This window comes from Ammospiza caudacuta, chromosome 1 (genome assembly GCF_027887145.1).
Source record: "Ammospiza caudacuta isolate bAmmCau1 chromosome 1, bAmmCau1.pri, whole genome shotgun sequence".
In the NCBI taxonomy this organism is placed as follows: domain Eukaryota; kingdom Metazoa; phylum Chordata; class Aves; order Passeriformes; family Passerellidae; genus Ammospiza; species Ammospiza caudacuta.
The window spans coordinates 21,563,648-21,576,624 of NC_080593.1; the positions used below are offsets into that span (position 1 = coordinate 21,563,648).

The window sequence follows — 12,977 nt, forward strand, 5'->3', positions numbered from 1 at the left end:
ACAAATGATAGAGAAGAGAGCTATAACACACAGTCTGAGCAGAGCAATGATTTACAATTACCTTATAAATACTGCAATTATTTATGCTATTTATAAGAATGCTGGGTAAATTCAATGGAAAGCAATTAGCCATAAAAAGTGACAGAAGAGGTAGCAAGGATAAACTCCTTCCTTAAAAAATAGTAAAAACTCAAGATAGCTTGTGGTGTACCAAATGTCCACACACGAACCACTGTATTTTCCTTTTAGTGTTGCATTAAAACAAATCCCTCAGAGAAAATGGAGCTTAAGAACTGGAAATTCTGACAGACAAACCAAGGACATTAAAGTAGTGTTGCTCCAGATATCACACACAAGCAGTAATGCTGTTCCCATTTTCTATGCTGAGCACCTCTGTATTCCATCATTTTACTGGAACTTCTCTCCAACTTTGGCTTACCCAGGGGGTAATTCACAGGACAGAGGCACTGAAGCAATGGTTAAGACTTACCTGCTCCACTGTCATGGCCTGTGTTTGAGAAGAATGAGTGGAATCCACATAAAACCCAGCACCAGCAACAATATGAACTCCAGTTTCTTCAGCAAGTTTCTTCAAAGCATTCATATCCCGGCCAATCCCTGTAGTTGTGTTTTCCACAATCGTCCCACCACCTGCTGCTTTAAAATGCAGCAGCTCCTCCCTCACAGCATCTGTCTCCTGATACAAAAGAAGGTTTTCTTTATGGCTGTAGGGATTTTGCTTAATCCAAAACAAGTTCTTCATCTCAATGGGCCCATTAGACAAAGGCTCTTGGCCTGGAGAAGGTGGACAAAAGCAGCTGCTGTAGTTCATAGTCAAGTGTTCATGAGTCAACGTGTAGCCAAGACAGTCTGGCTCCACAGGGCCCAAGACAGTCTGCACTTTTCCACTCAAGGAAGGCATTTTTCTTTAACAAAGGGAAAAAAAAACAGATCCAAAAGGAGTCTGGAAAAGAAGAAAGGAAACAAAAACATTTCAGAAAGAGCAGTGTTATCTCAGGCAATTTCTGAAATCCCTCCTCCCTCTAACACATGTACCTACACTCTGTGTGTGTTTGCTGGGATGTTTCCAAAAGCTGTTTGTAGCAGGGTGGTCAATATGAAAAACAAGGCATTTATTTTACCCAACTGTGCTTGGATCAGTACTCCAGCAACATAAACACACCACATTCCAGTAAATGGAAATTGTCATCATTTATTGTGCTGCAGTCAGTATCACATTAAGATAAATGTTTCCTATTTAATAAAACCACTGTATGTTCATTTAGGATTTTTTGCTCTTCAGCAGCTGTCAAATTTTGTCAGCTTCAGCCACCAGATGAATACACTTGGCACCAAGGCTGAATATTCCTTACTGGTATGTTCAGTATATTTATCTCTGGCCTCTGAAACTCAGTATCCCTCTCACATACCAAGGAAGCAGTCGGTGTTTGGGCACCTTGCCTGCCCCTCTCTATGTGGAATGATGCATGGGTGGGGGTGATAATCTGCTCCTCTGGCTGCAGCAGGGCTCAGGTTCTCCTACCAGCTGTGCTCTGGAGGTCTGGAACAGCCCAGCACCACTCCTCTAAGGCTGACAACAGCCACCAAATATACAGCACAGTCCACAAACAGCGGTGGAGAACCCAAAGTGCTTCAGAGGGCAAATATTTTTCCAGTTAAGAACAGACCTTAATCTAACAATTTACATGTGGCTCAGCATCTCAGGCATTTTTAAATTAATCTTTAATATCAATGAAAAATGTTACTTCTCAAAACTTCAAACAAGCAGTGACAAACACTGACAAACTACAGTCTGCAGTTGGTTCATGTCAAAGTCCCTGTGCCAATCTGGCCTAACTCACTGCAGGTTAAAATTAACTGCAGCTCTCCCCATTGGGATTTTAGGTTTTTGTTAGTTCATGTTAGATCTTCCAGATGCTAGTCACAAAGGCTTGAGGATATATAGTTAAAATCCCTAGTCAACCAAAATCATGAGTTATGAAACAAAATACATGTTTAATCATGTCCAGAGGAAAGGACTAACTAGAGCATGCATTATTGATTAAAGAGAGAGGTCTTTCCCATTTCTGCCTCCCTTTTAGTGAATAATGTCATAAACATGGGTTTGTTACTGGTAAAGCCCTCAGAGGACATTTTCCTTTTAACTGCTAAAGTTAATCTACCAGGATGACAGAAAAACTGAAATCTGAAGGGCACTGAACTCTACATATCAAAGGGCACAGGAACATCAAGATCTCTTTGGGGATACTTTGATCTCATGAGAAGCAGTCACTGTCAGAGCACCAGTGCACAAAAGTGACCCAGCCCCTGGAAAAGGCAGCTATTGCCTGCCCAGCGAAGTCTACAGTGCTGGTGCTCACTGTAATATGAAGAGTTGGCCATCCATAAAAAAGAGAAATGACGGACTGACTATGTTTACTTGCCTTGTGTAAATGCAGATTAAGAAGAACTGTTCTTTTACGAATTTTGTTCCTGGACTAGCACGTTAACTTGTTTGAGAAGGTAGCAGAATAAATTACTCTCATAGAACAGACTGCTGGCTGATTAATAGGATGATTTATTTTTCTTCCAAACAGATTAAGAAGTGCATGATTTCAGAAAATATTATTCTTGAGCAAATAATTAAAAGCAAAATACCTGTCTTAGTCAGAAACTGCTCCTAGCTGCAATTCAATTAAACAGTCATTAATTCCATCCTTGAAGAAGGCTGGTGCTCTATATAGAGCAACCCACTATTTTGGAGAAAGTTCAATGATCTGAGTCATTTTTATATGCACAGCAAAGCAACTGACATAATTCTAAGCATTACCTTTGCTTTATTTTTTTGCCCCCCTCTTTTTTTAATGTTAAACATCTACACTGTGGCATTCACTAAAACCCTGACAGCAAAGAGTGATAACTACCCTCTACATTAGGTTCACACTTCTCTTTCCCCATGTTCACTGACAATTTTCCAATCCATTTAGTAAGTTAGCAACCCAAACCTATATACAATTAAATACACAAGTATTTAATTTCTTTTGCTAAAGCTTGACACAAATCAATTACCAGTTCCCATGCAAGGTTTTTATTGTAGCAGACACTAACTTGTTGATTTTTAAACTCTAGATTTCAGATTACCGCTCACATACAGAATTTACTGAACCTTTTGACTGAGGCCAAGGATTTTTATAAATATAAGAAGCATCACAAACAATGGAAACTGACACAAACAGCATTTAAAGTAGGCCCAATTTTATCTTCATGAAAAATGTATTATTATTAATGCCTGTTCCTGTTAACTGACACAGTTTTAGAAACCCACCACTCCTAATAAAAGAACTATAAAAAATAAAGACAGGCAGCAACCTGTGACTGGAATTATTTTTGAAACCACTGTTGTGATATCTTCCGTACTGTCATTCACATAAAGAGCCTGCCCTGGTTATGACACATTATGATATGATATGACATTATTATATACATATGATACATTATTCCTAGTAAGATTCACTTGATGGAATCAGAATTACACCTTTTTAAAACAGATTTTAGGTGAAATAGCCTTTAAATGGAATCAGGATTCCTACTTGATTTAAGGAAGTATATGTTACTACAGGAATCCCTGATTGTGTGAGTTACTCATGATTTGCATGCCATGTTTTACACAGAACTTTCTTTTGAAAAAGTTTCTTCTTTCATACACCAAGGACCGCATTCATATCACCTCATTTAGCCATTTAAATGACGTATGTCTACTACAGAACAACCATCGGGAGATGGAAGGACATATCTGTAGGCAATTCATCCAGCTTATTTTGAATGCCTATAATAGGACAGAAGTCACTTTCTCTAATGTCATCCTCCTTCCATGGACTAAGGAGCAAGCCAAGAAACAATCCAGAACAAGACAAATATATTTCAGATGGCTTTACAAAGGATATGTGAATTATATTTCCTTAATCTTAACCCAGTCTGAGGGGATGGGAAAATGTGTTGATTCCTATCACAGAAGATAAACAGGTAGGTTCATATCTGGCAATAACAGCTATTTTGCTTTCGAAAACCACTAATTTATGTGGTGGTATTGCCAAGGAGCTCCTGCACAGACCGAGACTTCTCAGCTCTGGGTGTTATATAAAGAGAGAGATAAATCATATTTCCTGGAAATTACAAATTCAGACTAAAAAAATAAGAAAATTGCTTTAAGGTGTAATCAAAATTTGTATTATTTCACAAAAGTCATGAAACACTACCTTATAATTTTTGTAATAAACTCTGGACAGATCTTTATAACCACCAACTGTATGGTGCATAAACTACAACTCTCACCATTAGCCAACTATCAAATGCTGGTGAAGTAAATATTTTTCCTAGAGGTATTGTTAAGAGAAAAGAGACTTGCTACTAAAAAGGTCATGGTGCTGCATTCCTGGCTCTGGTAAAAACTCCACTGAATTCAATAGATGTTTTGCCTGAATACTGATGACAAGATTTATGTTTCTGCTTTTCCCATCTGAAACGTGCACTTCAGTCATTGTGTCATTTTAATGGCCTTGTAATGGGAAGTCCCCTTAGGTTTGGATTAGTTGCTTCCTACAGTAATCTCATATTGCTGAACCATTATAATCACATAAACACAGTTTCCATATGCTAATTCTGCATTTGTTTTGATTCGGTAAGCACATTTTAATGGCATTAGCACAGATTCTCTGCAGACTGGCGTGAGAATCATTTCACTGTCGTTACATTACAATGTGAGATTAGAGCAACATTAAATCCAGATTGCTGTGACATAAAATTTACCAAAGAAAAGCAAAAAAAAAAAAGTCTCAATGGGTATTAACTGTACCCAGAAAAAGTTAAACACAGCTGCCATTTAGAAACAAGGGCTGCCCTGGGTGCATCAAGAGCATTCTAAGTGGGTCTTTCCTTTATAACCACAGAGCCCTGGGAAATGTGATACAGCACAAGCTCACTATATATTTATAGATGGAGGAAATGTTTTGAGTATTCAATTCTAGTTTGAGCAACCCCTACAGAACATGGAAAAGCCAGTAATTAGAAATATGTGACACGTGCAGGAAATTTCTATTAGTTAGTCTATGCTGTGTTATCTTACCGTTACATGTGTTATCTTACCGTACATGTAAACATTTTGCGACAAGGGAAGAAGTTAGCAAGACAAAGGAAGAAGAGAGGCACAGTGTAAGAGAACAAAGAGAACATGTAGACTACGTCAAGAAGAATATAAAAAAAACTGATTCTTCTCTTCCCTCATGTTTCTGCCAACATTGTAGAGATTTACAGAAAGGAAGAAATTCCATACTGCCCACACAGTTCTTCCTCTTCCCCACCAGACAAGCAAGATTTCTAACCTCTCCAGATCTATTCCACCTTCTTCAAAAATATATTCACGAGTGCTAATTACAGTGCAAACATACCTGACACCCAGCACTCCCTCAGACATGGATTTCAGTAAGCACAGCTTTTTTGCTCATGCATGCTGTCAGGAAAGCACAGCTCCAGGGGCTATGGAGCTGGGCCTGCCACGGCTGGGTGGCTGAGTACAGCAGGAGGACAGGACAGATACAGACTTCAGGACATTTGCTCCAGGACAGATGCAGAGTCACCTGTCATTCAGTCCAGCAATTCCCCCTGCACCAGTCAGTGCAAAGGAGTCCAAGACCTATGACACTGTAGTCCTACACAGGCTCTCTCACACCATCACTAGTTCATGTTACATGAGATAACAACAATCTGGGCCTCTTCTGTAGAACTGGCAGGTATGCTGCTCTGAAAATGCCATATTATTTTCATTAAAAGTCGTAAATGTTCTTCCCCGTTTTCAGGGAATTGGTCAGAATGGCATTGGTCTTTTTCCTCTCCCAAAATGGAGCTATGAGAGTACCATGGTTTGCTGAACTTCAAGCTAACTCAAGGCTTTGTGTCCTAAGGAATGATGTCACACCGGAGACTTTTCATGCCTTGAACAAAGCTCTTATGAGAGAGGAGGGGAACACTTATGGTGCCTCTCTCCCACACAAACTCCTGCCTAGCCCCACAGGAGTATATGCTGCAGCTCCTCCCTTTGTGGGCCACCCTTCGTTTCCCACCTTTGAGTGGCTGTATCTTCATGCAGCATGCACACAAACCTCACCATTTTGGTTGTGTAAGCTCTTGACTGGGTAGAAATTGGCCAAGAGACTCAAAGCCTAGAGAATTCTTGGGAGAATTATTTAAAAAGCATCATCTACTCCACCTTGCCGCATTTTTTCATGAAACACGTTATTCTGGAAATACTGAGAATAGTGGGTTAATGTTGTAACCTTCAGTGACCTACCTCTGGTCTCCAGACCATTCAAAAACATATTTCCTTATGAAGTCAAGCCAAAAGAAATGCTAAATACTGCTTTTCACTATATTTTCTGTATATGGTTTGAGCAACCAAAAAACCTTTACATACAGAAGTGAGAAAGAATACTAAAAGTAAGACCTTATATAAGGTTACAGTATGTGCTATGAAAAAGAATTAGGAGAGCTTTAGACAAGCCTTATATAATCCAACTGTGATAAAGAGAAGTCCCACCAAAATATGCAGGTACATACACTCCACAGCAGCTACACTGCTTGAGCAGCACTGTCAATGCTCTACAGTCTAAAAGCAGTCACTTAAATTTTAAGAGAAATGTAAACATTAGTACACACCTGGGAAAGGCCAATATATTGCCACCCTGCCCTGAGAACCTCCAAAAAGCACACTCAGATAAGGAGCTGGGTAAGCGAGAAGCAAAGCTTTTACATGTTCACCTGAAAGAGAAAACTCTTACAGCACCTTCCCTCTGTGCTCAGCTCGTGGCAGACAGACCTTCCAGCTTTGCATGGTTTGAGGGTCATGCTCGGGCTCCAGCCAGGCTCTAAGCCAGGCACATCTAAATCAGATTGCTTCCTTACAGCTGAAGTGCCACACCAGGACAAGCACAGCGGGGGGACAAACCCCGGGGATCAAAGTAAGCACACGTGCTTTGCCCCAAGAAGCAGAGTCCAAGTCACCTCAAATATGGAACTTTGCACAATTCTTTTCCAGTTTGGTTAAAGTTTAGCTGTTGTGACCAGAATAGTCAGACTTCCCTTTTACCTTATTTCTGTGCAGATAACAGTCTCAAAATCTAGGCTTCTCTGAGCAAAGTCACATTGAAGTTTCTCTTCCTCAGAGAGATCTGAGACCAGCATACCCCTAAGTGTTTTTTCATTAACATCTCTTTAGAAGAACTTCAGGGGATTTTACATTTTGGGCAGCTTCCAAAATTACTCCTGATAAAAGGTCAGATAAAAATTCTCCTCCAGGGTCAAACATTACATTAATTATATTTTACATGCACACATAGTGTTTTTAGGCCAAAAATCAGAACTGAAGTCACATTATGCTATATGCAAATAGGGACTAAGTCTTGCATGTTGATACATACATTCATATTCTTAAGACTTAACAGACTCACATTTGCTTCTCGAGGGTTCTGGGGTACAAGCACATATTCTCTTTCTTTTGAGGACAACAAGAAGTAGGGAAAAAAGTCTCCTTTTCAGGAATGCATATCCAGCCTTCATTCCCTCTAAATCTCAAATCTGAAACAAGCATACATCTTAGCTCCACTCTTTGTTGCTATTCTCATTGACTTTCATTGGTTTTCTCTCTACTTGAGGCAACATACACATATTTTCACATGAGCTCAAACATTTCAGTAAGCATGCTGGGTGGAGCATTATCACTCACTTGTGCAGGCCTAGAGAGCCACACCAAACCCCTCCATGATCTTTAAATGCAGAAATGCACCACACAAATCTAAGCAATGGATGAGTGATATGCATTACTATCTCTTGATCAAGACTGAACATTACAATCTAGAAATATTCAGATGAATAAACCCTAATGTCAGATTTGCCACAGACCACAGCAGTCACTGATCCACTCAGATCTGCAAAGCCATGCATGCTGGAAAAGAGCATGGTGATTTGGTTTAAGTCTCATTCAATATCACAGACTGCAGCAACTGGAAAAAGCAGGGGATTCCAGAAAACCACCTTCTTTACTAGGGAGTGATGAGTTTAGATGCAAAGAAATAAATTCAATGTCCCACTACTCCAAAGAACTGTATTACAAAATTTGCAACCAATCTCAAGACCTAATGGGAAAAAATACCCTGAGAAAAGCTTTTGGACTGTGACTGCTCTCTGTGACTGTGTCAGGAAATGGAAGCAGTATGTCCTTCTCAAGGTCCACTCTAAAGAAACCAGCCCACACAAGAAAAGTTAATGTGAGTCAAGGGAAAGCTCAAAGCTGATGGGTGTAGCTCAAGGAGTATCTTTTAGCTCAGAAACTTTACAGTCTGCATGCTTTGTCAGTGGTCAGACTCAATGGCCTCTTGCTTATACAATTCCTGCTTTTAAGTTCTTACCCCCATCTTGGTACCACAGTGGAATGCTAGGAACAACCAACACAGAGAAGCTGACAAAATTGTCAGGTCTCCTACATATCCTTCTATTTCTTTTCCAGGTATTGCTGAATCTTCAGTCTTAACCAGAACGGGGTACAGAACCCTGCCACTGTTTTGTCTTTTTGTATCACAGAATTTCTGAAAGAAGAAACAAACTCAGTATTTTTGTCCTGGAAACTATTATCTGTTTTTCAAGAAATCCTAGCTACTCAGTCTAAAGTGAACAACAAAGAACAAAGTCCTGCAATAAAACTTATAGAACACCAGAGTTCAAGCATTAAAAATCAGTTGAAGATTTTCAGACCCATCTGAAAATGACCCATGTGCCAAAAGGTACACAAATCACAGCAAAAAAAAGAGGCACACTCCTTTCACCTGATCCCTAACCCTCACTGTAGTGACCGTGGATAAAGCAAAGACAACTGTGGGATAAAACAATTCTCCTTTTACATTTTGAGGAAAGAGATGAGATCCCAAAAGAGCAGAAAAAGGGAGCAGTTCAGCAGGTAACACACCATTCTTTGATCCTACCTCCTCCACAGAAGTTACTTGAAGAAAAATCCTGTGGCTGTGGCTACACAACAGTGGGGTTTCAGAGTATCTTGGAGAAGAGTGATTCTACATTTCTGAGATCCAAGTAAAAAAATGTGATTTACTTAAAGCTGCCATCTAAAAGATGATGGTGGTGGTCTTTCTTCCTGCTTCCTTTTTATCTAAGTAGTTAATCACTTGTGAAACATATACCAGTATTGTTAGGATAAAATGCTTTTCTTGGATTATTACCAACATACATAGTACTGTCAGACCAAAGACATGACCACTGCTTAGAAAATTCTGAGGAAGCTTTTTAATTTGTGACCAGAAAAATGACATTGAAGCAGAAAAACTACTCTACAGTGTTGAGAGGATGTAATTTCTCCTTAGAACTAGAGGGATGGGATACTCCCCTTCCCCTCCAATACAGCTGGCAATCCAATTTTCCAGAAATGCAGAAAATGTAAAAGAGTTCAAAACTGTTCTGAATCAAACCAGAGACTTGTACTTTGGGCTTCCACAGTCTAGATGGATCTCATACCAGACAGGTGGCCAGTCTGATACAAGCAGAAGCCTCACTGTTTTCATGAACCTTTAGAAGTCTTGGTTTCATCTGACAAAAACATGAATTTGTTCAGTATTTCAAGTCCTGAAAGACAGGAAAAACATTTTAGATCTACATCAAGTGAAATAAGGGAAAAATTCACAGAATGTTCAGAGGCATAGTCCTTTAATAAACACAGAACTCACTGGTGCCATATGCTTCACTATATACTGATTTTTATGTGTGAGAAGCAAGCTGATGGCTCCTAACCACAGAGGGAAGCTGTGACATTTGTTCCTGTTGCACCATGCACTAATTCAGCAAGTTAGCACTGGTCACCTACATGAAATATAATTAAGCATTTGAATGCCATTGTTGCCACCTTTGATTTTAACTATGAAAATTAATGTGATGATGGTGACAGGATGGCAAATATTATATCTGTTAAATTCCAAAACATAAGGGGCATTCATAATAATAAATGACACTTATGTAGTCTTTCATAAAACAATCCCCGAGTACCTGACAAAATGATGCAAAACTACTTAGTAGAAGCATTGCTTCACCCACCACTGAAACACAGCCCCCAGCAGAAAGAAGGCAACAACCTTTAAACATTGCAGAACATATTATGACAGAGGACGTTGAATAATGTATCCCGTGTAAAGCAGAAGGGAATTCCAGACAAGTCAAACAAAATTTCCCAGAAGCAAATGACCTCCAGCTAAAAACTCGTTTCATTCAAGAACTGCCACAAGCCTCTAGTATACAGAGGATATCAACCTTAACAACAGACACCTGAAAGAAAAGAATTATGCTTACAGGTATCTTAGAGATCATGTATAAATTCCCTCAGAGTTCCTCACCAACAGGACCTGTATGGTTCAACTTACAACCAAACTAACCACAACACCAGACCCAATGCAGAGGGGGTGCCAAAACCCAAGGCCACTGCCCAGCAGAGGCTTTGCCACCGTGCTGAAGCTCACTTGGCAGGGGGAGCTGAACCTCCCTTGCCCCGATTGAGCTGCCTTCCGCAGCTCCCAGCCGCTGCCAGGGGAGCAGGAACCTGCTGCAGCCGTGTCTTGGAACGGGCAGCGAGCCTCAGGCCGCCGAGACATGCATGGTGGAGTGTCGTGTCCCAACAGGGCACACAGGCAAGTCTGGAGCTTTGCTGCTGAGCCCTGACAAGCTTCAGCAGCTCTGGAAGCATCTCGCAGAGCGCTGCTGGCGCTTCCAGATGGAGAGGCAGCTGAAGGCAGGCTCTGAAGGTCCCCGTTTTGGATTGAGGCATTTTTTCCTTCACAGAGACACCCTCGGGAACTGTCGGGAGAGGAGTACTAGAGAGGACGTAGTTCCAATATTTAACTTGTTATGGCTGTACAAATATTAAATACCAGCACTAATAATAGCAGCGTAGCTGCACTCACACAGTGAAGCCGCCCAAGCTCGGGGCTCACTCTGTTGGTAACTATCATCTGGTGCTGTAAAACGCTTCTGCAGGGAGGAGCTGCTCGTCCCCTCACACTCCACATGGGGAGCCCTGCCTGTCCCAGCGCCGCCGTCCCGGCCACCTCTGCCCCGGTCCCGCAGCCGCCCCTCGGCCGGGGCTGCACCGGCCGTGCCGGGCCCTGACCCGCGGCCGAGCCCGGCACAGCCCTGCGCTCCCCGCCCGCCCCAGCCCCGAGCACCGCCGGCCGCCTCCCGCTCTCCCGCCTCGGGCCTTGCCGGGCCGGCAGCAGAGCGACCGAAAGCCGCTCTCGCCCCTCAACTCGGGCGAAGTTTCCCGGCCCGGGCGCCTTGTCGGGCCGAGGGCATCAGGGGCGAGCCCGGCACGGCTGTGGGCCGCCGGAGGTGGCGGAGCGGCTCCGCTGGCGTTCCCCACACCCCGCTCGCTCACCCCGCGGCCCGAGCCCTCCGCCGGCAGCACCGCACCCCGCAGCGCCCCGGCAGGCAGCGAGCCGCGACCGCCCCGAGCGGGGCGGGACTTCCCGGGGACGGGAGCGAGTGGCGGAGCAGCCTGGGGGCGGCGGGGCCCGGGGAGCCCGGGGAGCCCGGGGAGCCCGGGGAGCAGGACGGGTGGGCGGGAGGACGGCCGGGAGCGGAGCGCTGCCCCTCTGCCTCCCCGCCGGGACCTGCCCGGCTCGCTGCCCGCTCCCCGGCCCCAGGAGTTCCCCCGTGAGTGAGGGGCAGCTGTGCTTTGTGTCATCCTTGGCTCCTGGTGCGAATGAGAGTCGGTGGCTGTGAGCATCCTGCCTGTCCCTGTGTGTACCCTCTGTTACACAGGGAGGAGGCTGGAATCCACCGAGTCATTTTGGGGGAAGGGGGGCGTGGGAGTTCGCGCCGAGTGCTTGGGCTTGCAAGAGGCAATGTTTTCTAATCTACCCTTTAATGCAAATAGGATGGTTGGAGAGGCACTTACAAGTATCTACACGCAGGATGACAGTGACTGATTCTGGAAGAAAATGCAGGTCCAGAGTATGAAATGAAAACACAGCTAACACCAAGTTAGAATAATAGAATCATTAAGGCTGCAAAAGAGAACCAAAATCATCGAGTCCAACCTTTGACTGAACACTGCGTCCTATGCCGCTTTCCCGGGCAGTTCATTCCAATGTTTTTTAACCCTTTCAATAAAGAAATTTTTTTAATGAAGAATTCACCTTCAGAATCCTTTACCTTTCCTTTTGAGGATCTCAGAAGTGTCTTATTTGCCTAAGGCTCACAGCATCCAGTATGGTACTATTCCATTTTATAGAAGGGTAAATATGCTGGCAACATGACTGGCAAAGGCACAGGGGACAGAACTTCTCTAGCGCTCATACATAGCCAAAACTGCAGCGAAGTCACCCAGTGCATTGTGGAGAGATGTAACCTGAAGTCAGGAAGCTCTTCTGGGAGAAGTAGTTACTCTTTTCATTGCTATGTGTTCTACTTTCACTCTTCCTTGTTCCCATTCATAACGGGCTGGGACCAGCACTGCAGCATGATGCCTGCAAATGGATTCTTGTGTGCCGGCCTTTAATATGGCCTGGGTGAGATGGATCCTAGCTTTTCCTCAGGTCCCAGATAATCCTGTGATGCAGAAAGTGAGTGGGCAAGACTGGGAATGAAAGGCAATGCATGCTGATGCATGGGCCGTTTATCATCTATCCTACAGTGAAGGACAAAAGTGGAAGTAGAGGATGAAAAATGAGGAGGGTGTTGAAGTAAACAACTTTAGAGAGGTAGGAGGTAAAAGAAAGTTGTTCTTTTATGAAAGTGATGGAGAAATAAAGTTTTGGCTTAAAAAAAAAAAGAAAAGGCATTTTGAGAATACTAGATCTGAGGGTTAGAATCCATGACTGCTGATATTGGTTGGGGGAGGGCACAACCTTTGGGATCTCAACTAAGGGGAAATTACT

The 12,977-nt window shown here is 42.9% G+C and overlaps 1 protein-coding gene across 4 annotated transcripts in view; it reads right to left on the bottom strand.

Moving 5' to 3' along the window:
- PTER (phosphotriesterase related) overlaps nucleotides 1–11,541 on the bottom strand; it is a 20,675-nt gene extending 9,134 nt beyond the window's left edge. Inside the window, exons 1-2 of one of the 4 annotated variants that reach the window (XM_058802435.1) lie at nucleotides 11,474–11,541; nucleotides 491–964 (exon numbers count right to left, since the gene is read on the bottom strand). In XM_058802435.1, the coding sequence (XP_058658418.1) occupies nucleotides 491–922 (432 nt within the window). In that variant the 5' untranslated portion in view covers nucleotides 923–964; nucleotides 11,474–11,541. Of the gene's footprint in view, nucleotides 1–490; nucleotides 965–6,708; nucleotides 7,020–11,473 lie in introns of those variants that run through there. The other 3 variants (XM_058802461.1, XM_058802444.1, XM_058802452.1) reach the window with 3 other exon arrangements.
- Nucleotides 11,542–12,977: the final 1,436 nt, after the last annotated feature.